General features: G+C 40.4%; 1 protein-coding gene across 2 annotated transcripts; it reads left to right on the top strand.

Annotated features, from left to right (window-relative positions):
- Positions 1–7: 7 nt before the first annotated feature.
- On the top strand, positions 8–21,463 carry mapkap1 (MAPK associated protein 1). 2 transcript variants are annotated; one of them, XM_086134547.1, is made up of 13 exons: positions 8–231; positions 2,574–2,875; positions 4,207–4,245; positions 6,152–6,238; positions 7,365–7,513; positions 7,976–8,148; positions 8,233–8,409; positions 8,741–8,850; positions 12,163–12,270; positions 12,469–12,609; positions 14,586–14,723; positions 16,835–16,932; positions 18,808–21,463. In XM_086134547.1, the coding sequence occupies exons 2-13, from the start codon at positions 2,593–2,595 to the stop codon at positions 18,928–18,930; spliced, it is 1,626 nt and encodes a 541-aa protein (XP_085990673.1). In that variant the 5' UTR covers positions 8–231; positions 2,574–2,592; the 3' UTR covers positions 18,931–21,463. The 2 variants fall into 2 exon arrangements, with proteins under 2 accessions (XP_085990673.1, XP_085990672.1); XM_086134546.1 differs by lacking the exon at positions 4,207–4,245 and having other exon boundaries at positions 10–231; positions 18,808–21,462.
- Positions 21,464–21,718: the final 255 nt, after the last annotated feature.

Here is a 21,718-nt window from a genome sequence, read left to right as displayed (position 1 = left end):
TCGGAAAATAAAATTCCAAAACAAAATCGAGAAATCTGAAGATACCCAAGGCGGGGTTTCTGTCTGGAGGCGCCGTCATGTAAACAGAAGAGTGATATTCGAGGACGTCACAAATGAGGAAAATGAGATTTGGGCTCTGAGTGTCTCCGACCCACACGCCGGAACTGAAAGTGTCAGTGGTGCGCCGAAAAGGCAGATGCAAAACTGGAGAAAATAAGAATACGCAAAGAGGTAGCAGTGTCGTTTATGTTCCAATGTAACATTTCTCAATTTATACGTCAGATGCAACTGGAAGATCCAATTTGATTTCATTCACAGCGTTCCAATGAATTTTGTGTGACCGCTGGAACAGTGGGGCGCGATCAAATCAGTTAACTATCATCATCTATATTTACTCAAAATAAGATGAATTCGTGCATTTATTGTTTGTATTTTCAATATGTTCATCTCAGTAGTTGTTACAGTGTAAATGTGTTATGTATATTTCTTTTAAACGACGCCCGGCGACATGAAGGAAGTTCCCTGTACAGTCAAGAAAAAGAAAGGAGGAGCGGGTTAAACCGGCTTGATTTTCTTGTCGATGACCAGTTAAATACCGCGGTCAGGGCAGCCTCCACTCGCAACATTAAAGTCAAGACAACTGCCACGGCGATTGTTAATATTGTGCTTTACGGTAATCTTCCGCGAGCTAGCGGCGTTGGCCACCTTCGAAATAAAAGCTGCCCAACTAAAGCATGCATGTCAGTCGTTTGGATTTGATGTAACGTTATAAAATACCTTCTTACCGGTCAGGCAACGATGGGTTCCCCATAGGAGAATGAAAACGGTCTCAGAATATTACCAAGAAACATTATCAAGTGGTGACAGAAACCCAAGTTATTGGTAACTCTGCGTCAATGACTAAGATTACACCAGATTTAAAAAAAAATCACAAAAAAATGAATTTAGTTTTACCATCTTTGTCCTGCAGTATATGATGATGAGTATTGGTTTTCGAAGCCCAGTCGTTTTTCATGCTCTGTCTATGAGAGGTTTGTTTCCTGCAAAAAAAAAAAAAAAAAGGCACTTCAATTTTATCTCGCTTCAATTTTGTCAATCATGCTTTTATAGAATTAATAAGACCATTCATATTGTAGGTTGCTAATTTCATCGTCTGGCGGCATGGCTCAGTGGTAGAGTGGTAGTCTTCCAACCCAGCAGTTGGAGGTTCGAACCCCCAACCAGTGCGACCTTGTCGAAGTGTCGTTGAACATGATGATGATAATAATGGTAATACATTGGTGATATGCTGGTTAAAAGAAAAATGATTGTCAAAAAGAACACCAAGGTTGTGACAGTAAGAAAAGGTAGACAGGGTGGAGTTGTCGATAGAAAGGTTAAAGTTGGAGGCAGTTTGGGTGAGGGACCAATGATTAACAGGCGGAAGTTGCACAGGGTTGTTGGGGTGATGGATTTGGTGGAGATGTACAGTTGGACATCATCAGCGTAGCAGTGAAAGCGGAGACCGTGATGATGAATGATTTAGCCAAGTGGGAGAAGGTAGGATGAAGAGAAGAGGACTAAGCACAGAGGCCTGGGGGACACCTGAGGGACGGGGGGGGGGGCAGAGGAGGAGGAGCAGTTGTTGATGTGGATGAATTGTTTCAAGTCTGTAAAATATGTATGAAGCCAGGTGAGGACATTGTCTGTGATGTTGATTTCAGGCGAGACAGTGGGATGGAGTGGTTGATGGTGTCGAAGGGGGCAGTAAGGATAAGGATGGAGAGTAGGCTGGAGTCGGAGAAGAGGAGGAGTTCATTGGTGATTTTAAGGATTGCGGTTTTGGTGCTGTGTTTTGTCCGGAATCCAGATTGAAATTGTTCGAAGACTTGGTTATTGTCGAGGTGGGCTTTGATTTGGGATGTGATGACACGTTCTATAATTTTGGACAGAAAGGAGAGGTTGGAGATGGGTCGGAAGTTGCTCATTTTGTCAGGATTGAATCCGGAATTTTTGATGATGGGGGTTACAGCAGCCAGTTTGAGGGAGACCTTGACAATTTTGATGACAACGTGCGAGATGGTGGGAAAGCAGTGCTTGACGAAGGAATATGGGATGGGATCCAGTATACAGGTAGAGGATTTCATTGTTGAGATGATTTTGGTGAGTTCAACAGTGGAGAACAGGTGTGAATTGAGGGACAAAGGAAGGTGGGTGAGGTAGTTAGTGAAATGTCGAGGATGTCGATTTTGGATTGAAAGAAGGATCGGAATGAATTATACCTGTATTTGTCGATGGCAAAAGAGGTTGAAATGTTGTCATTAGGTTGTTATCTAATATCAGAGATTTTGGTCGAGGGCGGATAAAATCCGATACTGTTTCGTTGGCTCATGTCGGACCGACATCAATATCGGATCCGGACACCCCCAATTACAGCTGGGCGAAAGATGTGGTTAAATTGCTTCCTGAATGAAGCTTAATTTCCGATAATGACCGTGGTCAACACGTGCCTCCACATCTAATTAAAAGGGAACGAATGACTTTAGCAAGTGGTAGAGTCAGGAAGAAAAACAATCATTCAATTTCTGTCTCAGTTTTCACATAGGGGAAGAAATGGCTTTCTTGGACAATCCAGCTATTATTCTGGCCCACATCAGACAGTCACACGTGACCAGTGATGATACAGGAATGTGTGAAATGGTGCTTATCGACCAGGATGTGGATCTGGAGAAATGTCATCTGGCTCAAGTACCTGGCAGCAGCTATGAGTCAGCAATGTTAGGTTCCTTCAATGAGGGGTTTGGCACCACTACAGACAGCCATACTTGTGACCTCTCCCAATCAATGGACATCACCTCTAGCTGGGACTTTGGCATCCGTCGACGCTCCAACACAGGTACAGTACGTTTATTTTCGGGGGTCACCTGATTTGCAGCGCAGGGTTTTTGTGAGGCTTTTCTTGCACTAATGCATGCAAGGACACACAGAAATTCTGCTTTGCACTGTTTGATGGGTTTGTGTAACCAATCTGGGCCCATTTAAAATTTTCAATGCCAGTGTGTAGTCCCTTGAAGTGATCCCAGATTACAATTGAAGTCTGCAAAAAATAGAATACAGTACTGACTCTTACCTTGACAAATTTCGTTTCAGAAGCTCATAGGTCAGATACTATGAATATTATGTGCCACCTGACAGAGCATGTTTCTGAAAATGAGATATTTTATTTTCAATGAATGAATAATCCCAGACAAATTTGGCCTAAACTGTGAAAACATCTCCAATGCTTCGCAGGGACTACAATGACATGCAAACCAAATTGTGTGCTATTGAAGGCTGCACTAGGGCAATGCATGCATTTTCATTGTATTTCATAAATGTTGTAAAATAGTGAGGTAAGTACTATGGATTACAATTAACAAATTACTGCCCCTTATGGTATTTCTCAACTTTGTGGTGTACATGTTTCAATGATAACACTCTAAATTCTCCCTAGGTGTGAGTGTGAGTGCGAATGTGTGCCCTTCGATTGGCTGGCAACCAGTTCAGTTCTGGGCCCCCTAGTGTCTTGTCTAAATCCAACAGTTTCGAACTTGGGTTTTAAAATAGACAGTGATTTTAAATTGGACAGGAAAGTGGGTGCTGTTGTTAAATCCAGTTTCTTTCATCTTAAGGAGTTGGCTAAGGTAAAGCCCTTCTTTTCTCAGCAGCACTTAGAAATAGTAATGCACAGGTGTCAAACTCCGGTCCTTGAGGGCCGCCATCCTGCATGTTTTCCATTTCTCCCTGTTGCAACACACCCGATTCGCACTTAAAAATAGCAGAAGTGTACGTTTTTTAGAGACATTAATACTTTAGAAGTGGATTGTTTTTAATGACAGGATCCTTTTTTGACATGTTGTGTTGGTGGGTGTTTCAATTGATTTATCATCATATTGGGGAAATGATAGCTTGAAAACGTTTTACCTGACTAGCAGTTTATGGTGCTGTGGTGTGATGTCATTGAGTTGAACTTTTTCTTTTTTGCGGGGGAGGGGGTGTTTGTTTTTTGGATGATTAAGTTGATTTGGGGTTGGAGAATTGAAAGGTTGACGAAATGTTAACTTTGGGCACTCCTGATTCTCATGGTAAAATTGGTGAAACATTGGTCAAGATGTGTATTTCTGGTCAAAAAGCTGCAATCCTTTGAAACGGGGATGAAGAATTGATATGTTGTGGCTGTTTTATTAGGGCTCCAACAAGATAGCCATGAGAAACCCGGGGCTGCTGGTAAGATAAGAGGGATAGTCCAATTTGAAGGGGAAGTCAAGTCAAACATTTAATTATATGGTATATGCACCTTTACCAGTCGAAATGCGGTATTCTGATTAATATTGCGTTTGTAGAATATAAATTGAGCAGAAAAATCCAGTGCCCGTAGCCCCTTACCACAGAGATGTCCAGAAGGTATTACAATCAGATGCCCAAGCCACATCATCTGGCTCCTCTCAATGTGAAGGCGCAGCGGCTCCACTCCGAACCGCTCCCGGATGAACAAACTTCTCACCTTAGTGGAGGAAACTCATTCCGGCCGCTTGTATCCAGAATCTTGATCTTTCAGTCACACCCCACAGCTTGTGACCATTGGTGAGGGTAGGAACCAGAACCACAACCAGAGCTCCTAGAGGGGGAGGGGGGGGGGGCACATGAAGTTAATACTCTTGAATGGCGCCGTTTGAGACAACCGCAAGTATTGTCATAGGCAACATTTGCAATACATCTTTGTACACAGCCAAATTGAATGTGGTAAAGTGAAGTGTGAAGTTGCCTGATTCACTTCCTATTTCGAGATGTATTATCAAAAACCAGCTCACTTGATTAATACCGAATCATTGTTTTTGATTGCATTATGTCATTGAAACTCAATTTTGCGATTTGCCGATTTCATAGCGGATACATTATAATGCAATAGCCACATCCGACAAATGCGCCGACGTATCGCTTTGACCGGCTGCTAAATTTAAAAGAAAAAAATGTTAAGGAAAAAGGAAAAAAAAATCTAGCTTCATTTTAAATGCCCAAAGAGTTTGTGGATCCCGTGTCTCTTTAGTTCCCGACACTCATGTTATATGCCCCTTATATGCCGTACAGTGACATACCACGACAGTCTAAACCCATAATTTAGGAAACTAAACGTCAGCTAATAATGCGATCAGTAGTCATCAAAATTTATGTTGACATCTCTGCTTTTGCCCACATCAACATCTGAGAATATCAGAATGATCGCCCAAGTATTATGGATTTTAGGGGAGCGTTTTCCTCTTCATAGAGGCGTTAACTACAAAGCTTATTTACTTCAATGAGAGAAACATGCCATCCATAAAATAAAAAATATTGAGGCAATATTTTTAGAGCCTAATGTAGCTGTACGTGAGATGCCCACATCAGTACCAGTACATTTTGGAGACGAGTGATTGCAGTTTAAACAACATGAGCTTTTTTTTTCCTTTTTTTTTTTAACCTTTATGTTGAATTGTAGACTGCTGCCCCAAGTGCCAGTCAACATTATTGCTTTGGAGTTGGATCTTTCACAAATAAACATTCACGGTGCACTGCTGCAGGAGCATGGATGAACAAATAATTTTCGCCGCATGACGGCCACCGGGCCGAATTTTGGTCCCACTGTTGTCCCCGGTGGAAACTGCTACTATTAGTATTTATCATCGTCAATCGTTTAGGTCAACATTGGATCATTCAAAAATCGTCAGGGAACTTCTGGAGTCAGTTGGTGCATGAGAGAAAATAGGGTAAATAATTTTGAATGTCTGACTTCCCAGGTTTTTTTGTTTGTAAATAAAAGTTGACCATATCTCATAAATTTTGTTCCACTTCACAATTGTATCCCACATGGTGTTGATTCATCACCCAAAAAAAACCCTCTTTTATATCTGTGCGTTTCAAACCTGAAATGTGGCAAAAGCTCAAAAAGTTCAAATGCGCTAATACTTTCGTCAGGCATATTCTTGTAAAGATTTTTTTTTATACTTGACTTCCCCTAATGTTCATTTTGTGTGAAGCACATTTCCTTTATTTACGCAATGCTTGTTTTTAGTAACATTGAACAAACTTTTTTTTCCTTTTTGTTTTTGCCATTTTGAATCTGACTCAAATTTTGTAATTGTGCTTCTTTTTTCAGCCCAAAGACTTGAAAGACTGAGGAAGGAGCGTCAAAACCAAATCAAATGTAAAAATATTCAGTGGAAAGAAAGATCATCTCAATCAGGTAAGTGTTACCAACCATTTCTGAAAGGCCAATATTATATTACATTGAACTCTTTCTCAAGTGTTTTTGTTTGAATGTCTGTGTACAACTTTATTGTCAAATTTGCTGTATGTGCAAAATACAGCACAGATGAAATTTCTTCCCTCTCAAGACAACATTCAACAAGAGGAGCCGCTGCGGGTGCCCGCACCGTCATCAAAAGAAAAGTTAACATAAAATGAAAAAAAAACCAAGATAACACATAAGACATAGACAATCGTGCAACCTTAACCACTTTCCTGCATACACGTTGTGGTTTGAAACGGTTATAGATGAAAGAGGAGCGAACCATACCATACCATTGTACATGTCCAAACCATCTGAGTCTAGCCTCTCTAACTTTTTCTCCAAACTTTCCTGTCTGAGTTGTCCCTCTGATGACCTCATTTCTGATCCTGTCCATTCTTGTCACTCCTATGGCGAATGCACATGTCAATTAGTGTCTGGTAGAACCTTTTTAGCTTACAATTGGTTCCTGCTAATAATCACCACTAGATGGCAATGGAACACTAACACACAACACAGCTTTATTTATATAGCGCTTTCACAACCGCTGCACTGTAACAAAGCGCTTTTCAGAACATTTAAAATACTCCGTCCAAGAAATCAGAATATTGATCCATATATAAGGCACGTCAGACTATAAGGCGCACTGTCGTCTTTTGAGAAAATTGAATGCTTTTTGGTGCGCCTTATAGTCCGGAAAATATGGAATGAAATATTACAGGGTAAGAATCGGGGCCACTGTTTTCAGAGTCCAAATTGAATAAATGGCGCTAACAGGGAAACAACTCAGTGAGGAATATAAAGAGACTGTTACTCCATATATAGAGCAATGCACCTTATATATGGATTACAGTGCGCACTGTCGGCTTTTGAGAACATTGAATGCTTTTAGCTGCGCCTTATAGTGCGGAAAATACGGTCGTAATTCTCCCAAGTTGCTAATTTACCCAATGCAATTGTTGAAGATTGAAAATGTGTTCAGTGCAAATGATCTTATTAATTTTGAACATGTACACTAATGGCCATACTTATTCATGTGCATTATTAGGTGTGTCTTCTTTTGGTTTTACTTTCTGTTTAGTGGAGAATCTGGGGTCCTTTTTTGAAAAACGTGACTTTAAAGATAGAATGCGGTCGACATGTGTGAAATCTACTCTTTCGCTACGACTGGAGCAATGTCCCCAGCAGCTCAACAACCCCTTCAATGAATACTCCAAATTTGATGGCAAGGTGAGTTCTGCAGCTGATTTTTTAAAAGTGGCAATCAGACTGTACTTGATGAAAATGTCATACTATGTTTTGAATAAGAAGATTTGTGTTTTCAGGATTAAAAAGGAGTTAAATCTCGCCACTGGTCGTTCATTTCACTCTTAGAATGATTAATGGAACTGTAGTGTCCGTGGAAAGTGGTAAAAAAAATCAATAGACTTTGTTAAATTAGAGTCCTGTATTTGCCGGACTATAAACCACAATTTTTTTCCCCAAACTTTGAAGTGGCTAATGTATGTACAAATTAATTTTAATGGCTAAATTTAGCTATTGCGGCTTTTTGTCGGGTGCGGTTTGTAGTCCAGAAATGTTGGTAGTTAAGATGGTCTTCACCAGTTGTTTGCTCTATGTTACAAGTAAAAGGCAATGCGGTTAATGTTTCTGTATTTTCTGTGCTCTGTAAAATCTACCACCTTGTTCAAGGGCCATATTGGCACAACTGCGACAAAAAAGATAGATGTGTACCTCTCAATGCAAATGGGTCAGGAAAAAGTTCATCCCATGGCAGTAGTAACCATCGCGAATGCCCGCGTTCATGATCTCATTGGGCTTATTTGTTGGCAATACACAAGCGAGGGACGAGAACCCAAACTCAAGTATGTACAAACATTTCAAGAAACATTTTTACATCCACCAAAATTGTTTCAATCTCTTTTGACTAATGTTCACTCTGTCGGCAGTGAGAATGTGAACGCTTACTGCCTTCACATTGCAGAAGATGATGGTGAAGTGGACACAGACTTCCCTCCCCTGGACTCCAATGAGCCAATCCACAAGTTTGGTTTCAGCACTCTTGCATTGGTGGAGAAGTACACCTCACCTGGCCTTGGTTCACGACAATCGCTGTTTGTCAGAATGTAAGTGATAATTTATTTAAAAGGTTCTCAGATCCATTATGGCATCTTATGACTTTCTTTGTTAAAGTAAATAAAATAAACACCCTCAAAATGTTTTTATTTTGAGTGGGCTGGAACGGAATAATTGCAGTTGAAGTTACAGTCATTTTAAATGCCATGGGATTTGAATCATGAGCACGGTCACGAACAAACTCAACTCTCAAATCAAAGTACCGCTGTGTAATCCAGTGTTCTTGTATTGGGAATGGCAGAAATTTTACTCTATTGTTATTTAATGACTGGGGGAAATGTATAGAAATCTCCATAATCTTCCCTTCCTTATCCATTATAGAAATGCTGCTCAGGGTTTTTCATTAATCCCCGTGGACAGTCTGAAAGTAACCATGAAGGAAATTCTTCAGAAAGCACTCAAGAAGAGGAAAGGATCACAGAAAGGATCAGGTAATGAAACCAGGTGAACTACAGTAGAGGTTTTTGCAAAGGCACCAAAATGGACATTCATGTCAGGGTTTGTTCAAGGTCGCAGACGTTCACCAAATGTTCTCCAGACATTCACTAGATGTTTGTCGACATCTTAATGTTTTTTCTTGTTCCAAAGAAATGTTCAACTTGATAAACATTTTTGAACTTGAGGCGAATTTTGGCGCCCTTGTACAAACCCTGACGAGAATGCAACATTCGTTACCTTTGCGAATGTTCGCCCCACAGCGGGATAGGGGCTTAAGAGAAAATGATTTGCGTGTCAACATGTTGTTACTGATGTCAGAAAGAGTTTCAACTCCCACCTCTGGCAGAACTTGGCCCACGTCCTAGGGGAGGGGGCGGACATTGAGTCATAGTGGACCAAGTTCCATGCCTCCATTGTTGCGGTGGCTGACCTGAGCTATGGCCATAAGGTAATTGGTGCCTGACATGGCGCCAATCCCCGAAACCCGCCGGTGGATACAGGCAGGCATGCCATCAAACAGAAGAAGGATCTTTTTGGCCTGTGGGACTCTGGGGGTAGCTGATGGGCACTTTCTGCAAAGCAAAATGCAGCTTTGGGGGTCGCTGAGAGTTTAGCGAGGCCGTGGAAAATGACTTCCAGACAGCTTCGAGGAAATTCTGGTCCACCATCCGGCGTCTCAGGAGGGAGAAACAGTGCACCATTAACCCTGGGTATAGTGGAGATGGGGTGCTGCTGATCTCGACTTGAAACGTTGTGAGTCGGTGGGGACAATACTTCAAAGACCTCCTCAATTCCACTGACACGTCTTCTTTTGAGGAAGCAGCATCTGGGCTATCTTGTGTCTGGGGTTAAAGTCACCGAGGTGGTTAAAAAGCTCTTGGGGGCAAAGTCCCAGGGTTAGACAGGATCCGCCCAGAGTTCCGAAAGCAGGGGTGTCAAAGTCGTTTTTGTTGCGGGCCACTTTGGAGTTACGTCTTCCCTGAGAGGACCATGATGACAATGAAACCACAAAAATGTTTCATCATTTCATCACATTATTACTTGTACAGAACATTATTGGATTACTGGTTTTGAAATCAGTCAAGTTAACAATAATAGTTGGTCAAGTGTTGTTCAAGTGAGTGTAAACGGGTAACAAAGTTATCGCAAAATCGGAAGGTTATTTATTACACATGACAACTTGACATTTCGGAACAGATTTTAGCAAGAATCATGCAAGTTGACAAATGATTTTCTTTCAGGAGGCCACATAAACTGATATGGCGGGCCGGATCTGGCCCCTGACCTTAAGTTTGACATCTGTCTCCTAAAGGCTCAGAATGTTGTAGGGCTGTCCTGGTTGACATGCCTCTACTCTTTTTTTGTGTTCATGTACGCTGCACCCTAATCATCCTATCGGTCCCATTTTCACCAAAAAAATATTAAAAAAATAAAATAAAGCAGGTACATCTTGAATTTACGGTGGCGTGGGATTACGTCACCGGAAGTTGTTAGCGCTCAGCAGTCTGCAATTGCAGCTTGTGATCAGAGCTGTTGCGCTCTATCTTTTATCGTCATCATTCTCATTCAGAGTTTGCTTCGTGTACAATTCAACGAGGGCAAGGAATAGGAATCTAGGAGGGCCCAGGGAAGCACTTTAAAATGGTACGTGTGAGCCATGATAGTTAACAGGCTACAAAAGTGCATCGCATGCCTCAGTTTCAGGCTTTTTCTCATCATGGCGCGTGTGTGTGTGTGTGTGTGTGCGCGCGCGCGTGCCGGTAAGGGTAGATCCGGGAAGTTAGTTGATCGAAAAGTAGATCTTCGGTCCAAAAAGTTTGGGCACCCCTGCTCTAGAGAAACTCGGTCATCTGTGAGAGGCTCCAAGTTGACCTCCTGCTCTTCTGCATTGAAAGGAGCCAGATGAGGACGCCTCGCTGGTGAGGAGTTCCAGCCATATCCCACTGGGTGGAAGCTTCGATGCAGAATTTTGACACAAATTCTTAATGGCGGATGTCCTCTTAGATTTAGCATATGGCTCCAAGAGACTTTTTCATAGGTGGTGGGTTGCAAAAGTGAACCATTTTTTGAAAATTACACAGTAAACTAATAAAATATTGATCGTTTTGTCAGGCCTTTCATGGGTTTTCACCAACATTTTTCTCAAATTCTGCATCTTTTTTTATTGGCCAACTGCGCATTGTCCCTGCATTAGCGATTCGTGAAATCATAAAATTTGTGTTTTAACATCATAAAGGCCTAAACATTCTTCCAAGCAAATGTAAGGTAAACCTGATTAACACGCACGTTGATGAAAACTAAGTTTGTAGATGTCTTGGAAATCTTGAGAACATAGGTTAATCAGGGTCAAGTTACAGCAGCTTTTATTGCCACAGTGAATAATTAGACTTTGCGGCACTGTAACGGCCACGCTCTTTGCTGATGTAAATTAAGACATTTCTTGTTGCCACTAGGCGCCACAATACATAAACAAAATATTTTCATGTAGATGTCTTCAGGTGACGACTATTTATATACTTATATATCGTTTTTGGAGCATGTGCATGGGATTTATTAAGCATTTTTTTTGGAGTGAAGAAAATATGAAACAATGAAAATTTGATGTCATATAGTTTTTCAAAAATATTTTATCCCTTGTTGTCCCAGGTCTTAAGATGGCTCAGCCCAAGTCTGAAGTCCATTGGAGGCCAGTGGTGAAAAAGTATGGCCCTCTTAAATGTGGAAAAATTGGACATTTGAAAATTCATTGCTCACATTCTGTTAATTTTAGACAATGGGTGCAGTGGACTTTTTGTACATCTCCGGGTGCTACACATGCTTGCCAATTTTCATGAGCTTCGGTCAAATGTACCAGGGTTGGTTTTTATTTTTCCGCTGTAGGTGGTGCAAAAGAGCCATTTTGTTTTCATTAATTAATACAACTTTAACATATAAAATTTTGCCCCACGCCCAAAAAGTAACACTTAATTGTGAGTTTTCATACATGACTAGGATTGTGTGTTTCGTTTTTCTTCAATTGTACTAAAGTGTTCAAAAAGTTTTCTAATTTGTTTTATAAATTGTTTGAATTAATACAAATGAAAATAATTTGAAGTAGTTAGCGGAAGATGAATGAATAGTTTAGCTGGGAGCTATTATTTCACTGCTTTTTACTGATGAGTTTTTGCAGTGGTACCGTTTCATCCTGGTATCAGGGTACTTTTTGCATGTATAGTACCAAAGTCAAAATTGTGTATGGTGACAACTCAAATGTTTTGTTTTCACTGGACAATCAATAATCAAGTTTAACTGTCATCCTAAAACAGGGCCTTTGTATCGTTTGGAGAAGCAAACAGACCCAAATGTTGCAGTAGACCTAGATTCCACTCTTGAAAACCAGAGCACTCTTGAGTTTTGCCTGGTCAGAGAAAACAGTAAGTCTTTCCAGAATCTTTATCATTTTATTTATTTATAGTATGACTATACAGTATATCACTCGACAGAATATAGAACAGATCGATCTATCTAGCTAGCTAGCTAGATAGCCAGCTACTGTATGTATCTGTCTGTCTGCCCTAATGCCTGCCTGTCTATTTTATCTGTGTAATGTGTCTGATCATTTTAATGTCCAGGTACCAGAGGTGAGGAGAGTTCGGAGGAAGACCCACCCATTGACATCACTTCAGTCCAAGATATGCTGAGCAGCCATCACTATAAGTCATTCAAGATTAGTATGATCCACAAGCTGCGTTTCACAACAGATGTTCAACTCGGTATGTCCTGCAGGCTGATATGTATAGAGGGAATGTGCTTATCTCATTAAGTCTAATTTTATATTTAATAGACCCATTTTGTATTCATCTAATACATACCTGTCAACTCATACGGTTTAGCCATAGTTCATACGGATTTTGTGGTGAATCTTACGTATATGGCCGTATCGCACAAATCATACGGATTCTGAAAATGTCCGTTTTTTGTCTCCCCCCCCCCCTAACGGGTAGTTCCGTTTGCTTTTGCCCAGAATGGTGCTCGTCTACTCGAATGCTTTCATTTCCGGAATACAACTCTGAACACAGAAATGCCACTAAGTAGAATGATGATTAGACATTAACCAGACATTGTATTATGGAGATCTACAAGAAATATCATTGAAAATTTCGTGGGTTTTTTTCTGTGCCGTTATTTTGACATAAAATGCTTTGGTATGTTATAAGGATTCTTTGCTCTTTATAAGGATTTTTTTGGTAGTTTATACAGGTTGGCGCTCTGAAAAGTTGACAGGTATGCTAATATTAGTTAATGTCAGTTTGTTGTTAGACAATAGATTGAATTGTCCGCTGTTTACTCACTGCTTTGGTGATGTCTGAAAATGTTAACTGATTTAATGCTAGCTGTTTTTCTCAAATTGGGAGAGCGCCTGCCAGCCATTTTTGACCATTTTGACTAATTTTTGAAGGCCAACAGGAGATTGTGTTCTGTAGCTATCTATATAAGCATGGAAAGCATTAACCCTCTTCTTTTATCAGGAAAAAAAGTACATTTCTACCTTGAACCATTCTCTAGTAAACAGTAGTTGAACAATGGTAAATTTCTTGGAAATCCTCATGTCCAAGAAAAATTCTGAGAAAAAGACCTTTTTGTGAAAGGATGCTAATTTGTGATACCTCAAATATCTAAACAATACTTTCCTACTAAATAACAACATCAACAACACAAAAAACAGTTTCTTGCAAGATAAACACTGCACTGATGCATGACCTATGCATGAAGTTTGCATGAACCTTTCATGAACGTTGAACTTTTTGTGTGTGCGCGCATGCGTGAGACATGAATGACAAGGATGACCGTCGAGATTGTAAAAAGCAATTAAACAATACGAGCCCATGACTGATGTGCCATGTGGTGAGTCCGAATTTTTTCACAGTGCTTGTATATTGGTCAATACATTCATATTCAGATATAAAAAGCCAATCCTAAACGTTGCTTTTTGCTGTTTTATCAAGGGTAGCCACTCTTCAGATTTCAGATGCGTCTCAAAAGCAAAAAGTATGAACACCAAAGTCACTGTTCTGCTTCTTTTTCACAAAAAGGTTGTTTTCTCCACTTTTGGCGAGAAACGGCTGTATTTTGGGAAAACAATTTATGTTCTACTGCTACTTACTGAAGAGCAGAAATTATTTTTCCTCATGAAAAAAGAAGATATTTTACCCTTTGGTAGATTCGTTGTGTGTGCGCGTGTGTATGTGTGCTTATATGTATGTATGTATGTATGATAGATAGATAGATAGATAGAAATCACAAAGCACAATTTTCTATGGGTCTTGAAAAACCAGTCCAGCTAAATAGCTGGCAGTGGATGAGTTCATAATTTTACGTTTTGGGGGTCTTGCATGCATGTTACTGATTTGGCCGCGATGATATTTGATCAAAATATTTCCGTGCTTCTGGATTAATGATTAAAATGTTTAAGTGTATTATTATTCTTGGTTTACGTCACCCATACGATATCAGCTGAGTCTTTTGGAACCCAAACTGACCATCTCATACAATTTATACTGTACCCTTAGTATTTTGTGGAGCCTGACTTTGACAGTGGTATGTCAATAATGAGGACAACAGATAAATAACTATGTGCATTGAAATAGGGGTGATATATATCCTAAGTACTCATGGCTTGGATTGCAGCAGCTTTAATTTGAACAAAATTAAAAAAAATTGAAATGACAATCGTTAACTTTGCTTTCAGGGATTTCAGGAGAAAAGGTAGAAATTGATCCTGTCACCAATCAGAAGGCCAGCACAAAGTTTTGGATTCGACAGAAACCCATTTCTATCGATTCGGACCATCTTTGTGCCTGTGACCTTGTCGAAGAAAGAAGCCCCAGTAAGTGCAATGTATCGTAATACAGTAATCCTCCTACCCCCTTTATTTTGGTGCAATGAATTCAAAATGCAATGCTTCTTTATTTTGGTACGTTTTTTCCCCTGTTATGCAAACCCAGTGTTTATATTCAAACGGAATATTACCAAAGCTTACAAAAACACAGAGACTTTCTGTAAATAAATCCTGTTGGTGGCGTGACTTTAAACAGCTGAACATTTTCGTGTGGTCGTTAAAACACACGCACTCACACAAAAACGGATCAATACAACAGGTCATTTACTAAAGACAAATTCCAAGTACTTAACGCTCATTTCCACGTTGCCTCTTGTAATCCGTGACTTTTTTATGTCTTGTTTAAACTTTGCAGCTTCCACTGACTTGTTTTTGCCATGTGAAAAGTGTTTCATAGTAATGCTATTGGTTTGCACTGGAACACAATAGCGTACACCCGCTTTCGTGCGGGACGTCTGGATATTGGTTTGCATGGTCCTTTACTGTGATTTTTAATAGAAAAATGCTTCACATTTTCTCTGCTCCATATATTTCTCATCTGTCAACATAGAAAAAAAAAGATGTGACGTGAGGGCTTTTTTCTTCATGAGTTCAGCAAGTGCTATTTCCAGTAAAGTGCCTGTGAGCCATTTTAGGCGAAATAAATTCCCAAACTAATGTGAAATGCGCATTTTCAAAACATAGTTGTTGCGGGAAAGTTGCTGTGTTTAGACAAAGTTGTGGGTAAATGTGATTTTGTGGGATTTTCTCGATTTTGCGTTAATAGTTGAAATCACGACTTCACAAATCGTGGAGTGGCTAATAACCCGTTATACTATATTTGTATGATAAAATGTTTTTCCCTTTTCATAGGAATTAAGAAACCAAACACAACCGTATTTTCCAGATTATAAATCGCTCCGGAGTATAACTCACACGAGCCATAAAATGCATAATAAAGAAGAAAAACAACATATAAGTCGCACTGGAGTACAAGTCGCATTTTTTGTGAAATTTGTTTGATAAAATCCAACACCAAGAACAGACATGTCATCTTGAAAGGCAATTTAAAATAAAAACAGCATACAACAGGCTGAATAAGTGTACGATATGCTAAATTTACATGACGCATAAACGTATACGTCAGACCCAATCGTCAACTTATCAACACCTAGAGTGCCCTCTTGCGGTTTGATGTGAAAATAACTTGTCAAATTGTATAATAATGTGTTAATAATTTCACACATAAATCGCTCCAGAGTATAGGTCGCACCCCCGGCCAAACTATGAACAAATCTGCGACTTATAAACCGGAAAATGCCTTACTCATCAAATTGATTAGCTCACGAATCAAGCAAGTGCGATCAGCGCTGAAGGTTGACATTGGTGCCTTTTGATAAACAATGGTTGATCACCATTAATTTGGGAATGTTGTAGGGCCATTTCTAAACAATTTGGAATTCATCATTCAAGTCATTCAAGATCAGAGATGGGCAAACTACGGCCCGCGGGCAAAATCCGGCCCGTTGGTCTTTTTAATCCGGCCCGCCGAAGGTTAGTACACAATTAAGGTTCGATGTCAATGACTGCATTCATTTCATTTGGACTTGTAATGACAGGCATTTCAACACCAGGTGGCACAGTTACTTGAAGTTGCAGAGCATTGGGAGGAAGGGGGAGACGATACGGAAGCCCGCAGTAGCGCCAAGTCAAACAAATCCCGTTCGATACGACGGAATAATGTACTCTTAAAGTCTGAAAAATGTGCCAAAAATGCAAAATACTGCTTTTTAAATAAATAAATCCAATTAATATTATGTCGAATTCAGTTCACCCTTTTGATCTGGCCCTCCATAATATTTTCTGGTTCTCATGTGGCCCTATGCAAAAAATAATTGCCCACCCCGTTCAAGATCTAGCAACGGTTCAAGTCCTTCTCAGCCACACAAACCAAATGTGTGGTTTGTTTGTGACTGTTTTGCCGTGAGTCGAAACCAGGTTATGGACAGCAAAACATCTGATGTCACACAGATCAGCAATGGAATATCTCCACATTTACTGAGTTACTGAGTGTTTTCTTTTTTTTTTTATTAACTTATAACTCTCTCTGCCTCTTCCAGACCATGCCATATTCAAGATCACTTACATGAGCAACCATGACTATAAACCTCTCTACTTTGAGTCTGATTCTGCCACAGTCAATGAAATCGTTCTCAAGGTTAGTTTTTAACTCTCAGATGTCTGGGATGAGAGAATAAATGAAATGGGTTTACACACGCGCACACAAGCAGGTAGTCCTCACCTTACAAACGTTCAACTTGTGAACACCTGATCAGGCAGCCATGAGCACCCCCCCCCCCCCCCCTTCACCTGTACTCCTGAGGATTTCGCGCCGTTGTTCCTGAGGAGGTTACGTCACAATCACCCTCCTGCCTTGGGGGTCGGCTTGTCGACATTTTGATATTGGACCGACCCTTCAGCCGAGTGTGTGCGTTTAAAGCACCTCATTTTCATATAGGTGGTGAAGGGTGTCCCCTATAGATGTGGACTTTGGGGCCGGGGGATAAATCAAGGTAACCCATACAGATTTAAATGAAATATATAACGACCCGTGGACAATTCTGATGAGGAAAAACCTCTCAGACCGCATTCTGTTTGAGTATCTTGGTGACATGTGAAAGAAAAACAATAAAAAAAAACTGATTTGACCCCTAAGATGCACCGAAGAGGCACTTAACCCCATTTCTTCATTTCTTGCTCTTTGAAATCAGGCATGAAAAGGCTAATCGTTTTCTGGTCTTTTCAGAGGGTGAAGTAGGTCCTTAGCAGAAATGTCCACATATATTTTGGGGCCGATTAATCCATGTCATGTTGACACGATTTGCGCGGTCGAAGGTGGCCAGGCCATTCGCTCTTACCGTCTGAGTTAGGGACTGTCCACAAATGACTTGTTCTGGGGCAATGGTCCCCAACCTTTTTTGTGTCACGGACCAGTTGAGACAAGTTTGTGAACCGGCAACCATCATTGCTTTTAAATTGCCGGTTTTAAAGCACTGGTACCAACATGCCTTTGTCACATCCCGGCTCGATTACTGCAATGCCCTTTACTTTGGAGTCAGCCAGTCCTCCATTAAGCGCCTTCAGCTGGTCCAGAATGCCGCTGCTCGCCTCTTGACTGGTACTCGTAAGAGGGAGCGCATAACTCCTACTCTGGCATCCCCATACATTTTAGAGCTATTTTCAAGATCCTCTTATTTGTTTTCAAATCGCTAAATGATCTCGCGCCACCTTACCTCTCTGAGCTCATCTGCCCCTACATACCTGAGACTATTAAACTGAGGCTCAGGGGGGATCAAGCCTTTTCTGTTGCTGGTCCCTCTCTCTGGAATGACCTCCCACTGAACATTCGGCAAGCCTCCTTGCTGCCCATCTTCAAAACTCTCCTCAAAACTCACTTGTATTCTTTGGCATTCGACTCAGCATGACTTAGATTTGTTCTTGGTTTTACTGTTTGGTGCTTTCTACCGTCTTTATTACCAATTTGTTTTACTGTTTATTGTATATGTTAAATTGCTCCATGTACAGCACTTTGTATGCAGCGATGGCTGTTTGAAAGTGCTCTATAAATACTGTTGACTTGAGTTGAGATTAAATAGAATTGTAATTTTATTAACATCGTTTTTCCCCCCCATTCATTTCAAACTGTGTTTTTCTACTGTACAACAAACTGTCAGATCCTGCTTACCGATCGGACTATCGGGAAAATCCTGGCCGACTCTCCATTCAAAGGGTTAAAACTCTCCTTATCCCTCAACCCGCACTAACGCGGTCACCGGAGGGGACGGGAATTTTCCTCAATCGGTGGTAGAGGGTCGTCTAAATTCTTACTACCTCGGTTTTAAGAAATCAGTCCTGTTTAAAGCCCTTTCATCCACCTTGAGTAACCTTAAGCCAAACTTGCAGACAGCATTCAAACAGACACAACAATCTTTTTTTTTCTGCAGTGTGTGAACACACCCAATTATGTCGCCTTCTGAATGTTTGTGCAGTGAATACAGTAGTTTCATCTTCATGAAATGCTATTCATCCATAGGTGAACTACATCCTCGAGTCAAGAGCCAGCACCACACGGGCTGATTATTTTGCCCAGAAGCAGAGGAAACTCAGCCGTCGGACAAGTTTCAGTTTCCAGAAAGAGAAGAAGGCCGGCCAGTAGAGAGACTACATTTGTACAGCTATTATTTTGTCAAGAAAACTGTAGTCCGACTCACAAAGAGCCTCATGGAGACTTTTCAAACGAAATTCACTGAATAAACTCACCGGTTGTTGGTGAGATTAGAAGATTAGAAGAGAGAAGGATTGAGTCCAATGTCCCAACAGACCACAAAATAGCGATATAAATTGTCTAGATTGGTTCTATTGGGTGGCAATAGCTCACCTGGTAGCACTTGTGCTTTGAAGCCAGAGCAACACAGTTCAAGTCCTGCTGGGGATAAAATGTGAAAATGCCCACTCGAGGTCCAGCACTTTTTGGGGACCCTTTCATTCTGACTTTTTTCCATGAATGTCTGCATGCATTTGATCTGCTTTTGTGTCGTGTGCAGCACACACACAAATATACAGCAGAGTTGATTGTTTTTTTTCCCCCTCAATGGGTTACAATGAGTAAAAACATTTTGCAAAAGACAAATTAAAATTTATAAACAGTCCACAAAATGGCATTTTTCTCCATCATTTATGTCCACAGATGTAGCTTTGCTTTGGTTCCCAAAATCAATTTACAATGGATGTAGAGCAGAGAGTGGTTCTTAATCTGGGTTCGACGGAGCCTTGCCTTGGAGGTTAAGACATACCCGACTCAACATGTCAAATTAGTTACGACATGCCCACTGTAGATGACCACATTATATAGCTTGTCTAATCAGTGTTGCTGGAAATGTAGTTTGCTCAGTCGTCAATGTGTGACTGTCGTGATAGTATGTCATGTGATTTTTTTTAATTTATTTATTTTTAATACATGCTATGTCGAGCAAAACAAAAAAAGAAAGCGGTCAGAAGATTATGTACAAAGTGATGGGACTCAGTGTCCTATCTGCATAATTTGAGGAACTCAAAACTTGATTCATATTTTGATTTTTCCCTAATGTAGGGTTCGGTGAATGTGCCTATGAACTAGTTGTTCTCTACCTTTAACAAGGTTAAGAACTACTGATGTAGAGTCTACACACCCATGGTGAAATGTTAGGTTTTTATAACGTTAAAAAAATCTCTTTTTCAATCTGACCAAGACTTATTTGACAGCAGCACGGTGGGAAAAAAGACTATCAACAGCCATACTAAATGGAAAACATGGATTAAACAATCTCACACATTTCTTTGACCGTTCGATCATAAAACCACAAACATCAGATAGAACATCTACAAATTGATGTGTCTGCCTTCTAGTTATCCAACAATGTTGTGAATGCATCCAGTTAGCCTCAGTCACAGGTGTCAAACTCTCGGCTCGGGGGCCAGATATGGCCCACCACATCATTTTATGTGGCCCGCGAAAGCAAATCAAACATGTCAACTTCCATGATGCTTGCTAAAATCTCTACCAAAATTTAAAATTCATATATGTGAGAAATAAGAGAGATACTGTAAGCATTTTCTTGTTACCAAACCCTTCATTTCAGTAACTTAAACAATAATTGAATAAAACGTTATGATTGACTTCTTTATATGGTTTCAGTCATAACGGTCCTCCTCGAGAAACGGCAACTAAAATGTGGCCCACAACAAAAATGAATTTGACACCCGTGGCCTCTGTCATCATTTTAAGTTTCAAGCTTTTTTGTAAATAGTTTCTTGCAAATGCCTTAGATACCTTTTGCCCAAATTCAGTTCTGACCCTTCGGACAAAAACAAAAATATCCTAGAAGGGATTAGAGTGGACATTCTTGGCATGAAAACTTGGACTGTACCATCTCAAAATGGGGAGGGGGAAAAAAGTTTTCAGAAGATTATCTGACAGTGATGGGGCATCAAATTTTGTGTTTGTTGTTGTACGTCGACTTTGGCTGGTTCCTGGGCTCCCGGCTGTTTCTCAGTACTGGGGTCGTGTTAGTTGCCGTTAGGTTGGGGGCGGGATGGGTTGAACACCTTGCTGTACTGGTAAAAAGGTTCGCTGCATGATCTTAGACCAATAGATCATCACACACTGAGACCCGATCTTCAGTACCCGTGTGGTCCAGAATTGCTGCCGCTGCTGTTGATTCACCGCAGGCACCTAAGGAGGGTCCTTAGAGGCGCGAGACTGCCTGACGGAAGACAGACAAGCTCGTCGAGAGGGGCATCGTCGCCATAGCTGATGAGTGGATTCCTCTTCCTTGCCACAGCTGCTGTTTGTAGCAACAGGTGCTTTACATATGGATATGGGGACTCTCCAGTGTTGGGGATGGAAGAGGATGCATGACATACAAAGTTAGTCTATTCAGGGCTTCAGACTGTGCCCCCTGAAGTTTAAGATAGTCCAAGTAAATTTGACATCTACTTGCACATGTCCAACCATTTATTTTTTTCTCTTTTTTGAAATTATTATTCTTGAATATTTTTGTTTCTGAGAAACCTCTGCTGCACATTTCCATCTATTTATCAATATAATGAAAATTTGTGTAAATGGCAATATATTCTATGAAAGTCTATTCACAGTGTGCACCGATAAATGTCCAACTTGCACCACTAAAGTTTCGGTTTAGGGGCCACTGTGCTCCTTGTTAAAAAAATAAACAAGCAAACAGATATTACTTATTCTTACCTTTTGGTGTATGCCTTTGTCATGCAGATTTTTTAAACTTCAAATAAGAACATGAAAGTGCTTTTTGTCAATCTTTTTATGAAAATTTGTTTTTGGTCTTCAAATCACATAAGTGCCTGTGATAATTGTTTTTTATTTGACCTTTAATTTGAATTTTGATGTTTTTTTTTTTTTTTAAATGAAGGTGCAACCCGCAGGCTGCCAA

This window comes from Hippocampus guttulatus, chromosome 17 (assembly GCF_054856545.1).
Source record: "Hippocampus guttulatus isolate MCC_2025c chromosome 17, RoL_Hgut_1.0, whole genome shotgun sequence".
Taxonomy (NCBI): Eukaryota; Metazoa; Chordata; class Actinopteri; order Syngnathiformes; family Syngnathidae; genus Hippocampus; species Hippocampus guttulatus.
The sequence above is the reverse complement of the archived record's forward strand: the minus strand, read 5'-3'. Positions and strand labels throughout refer to the sequence as shown.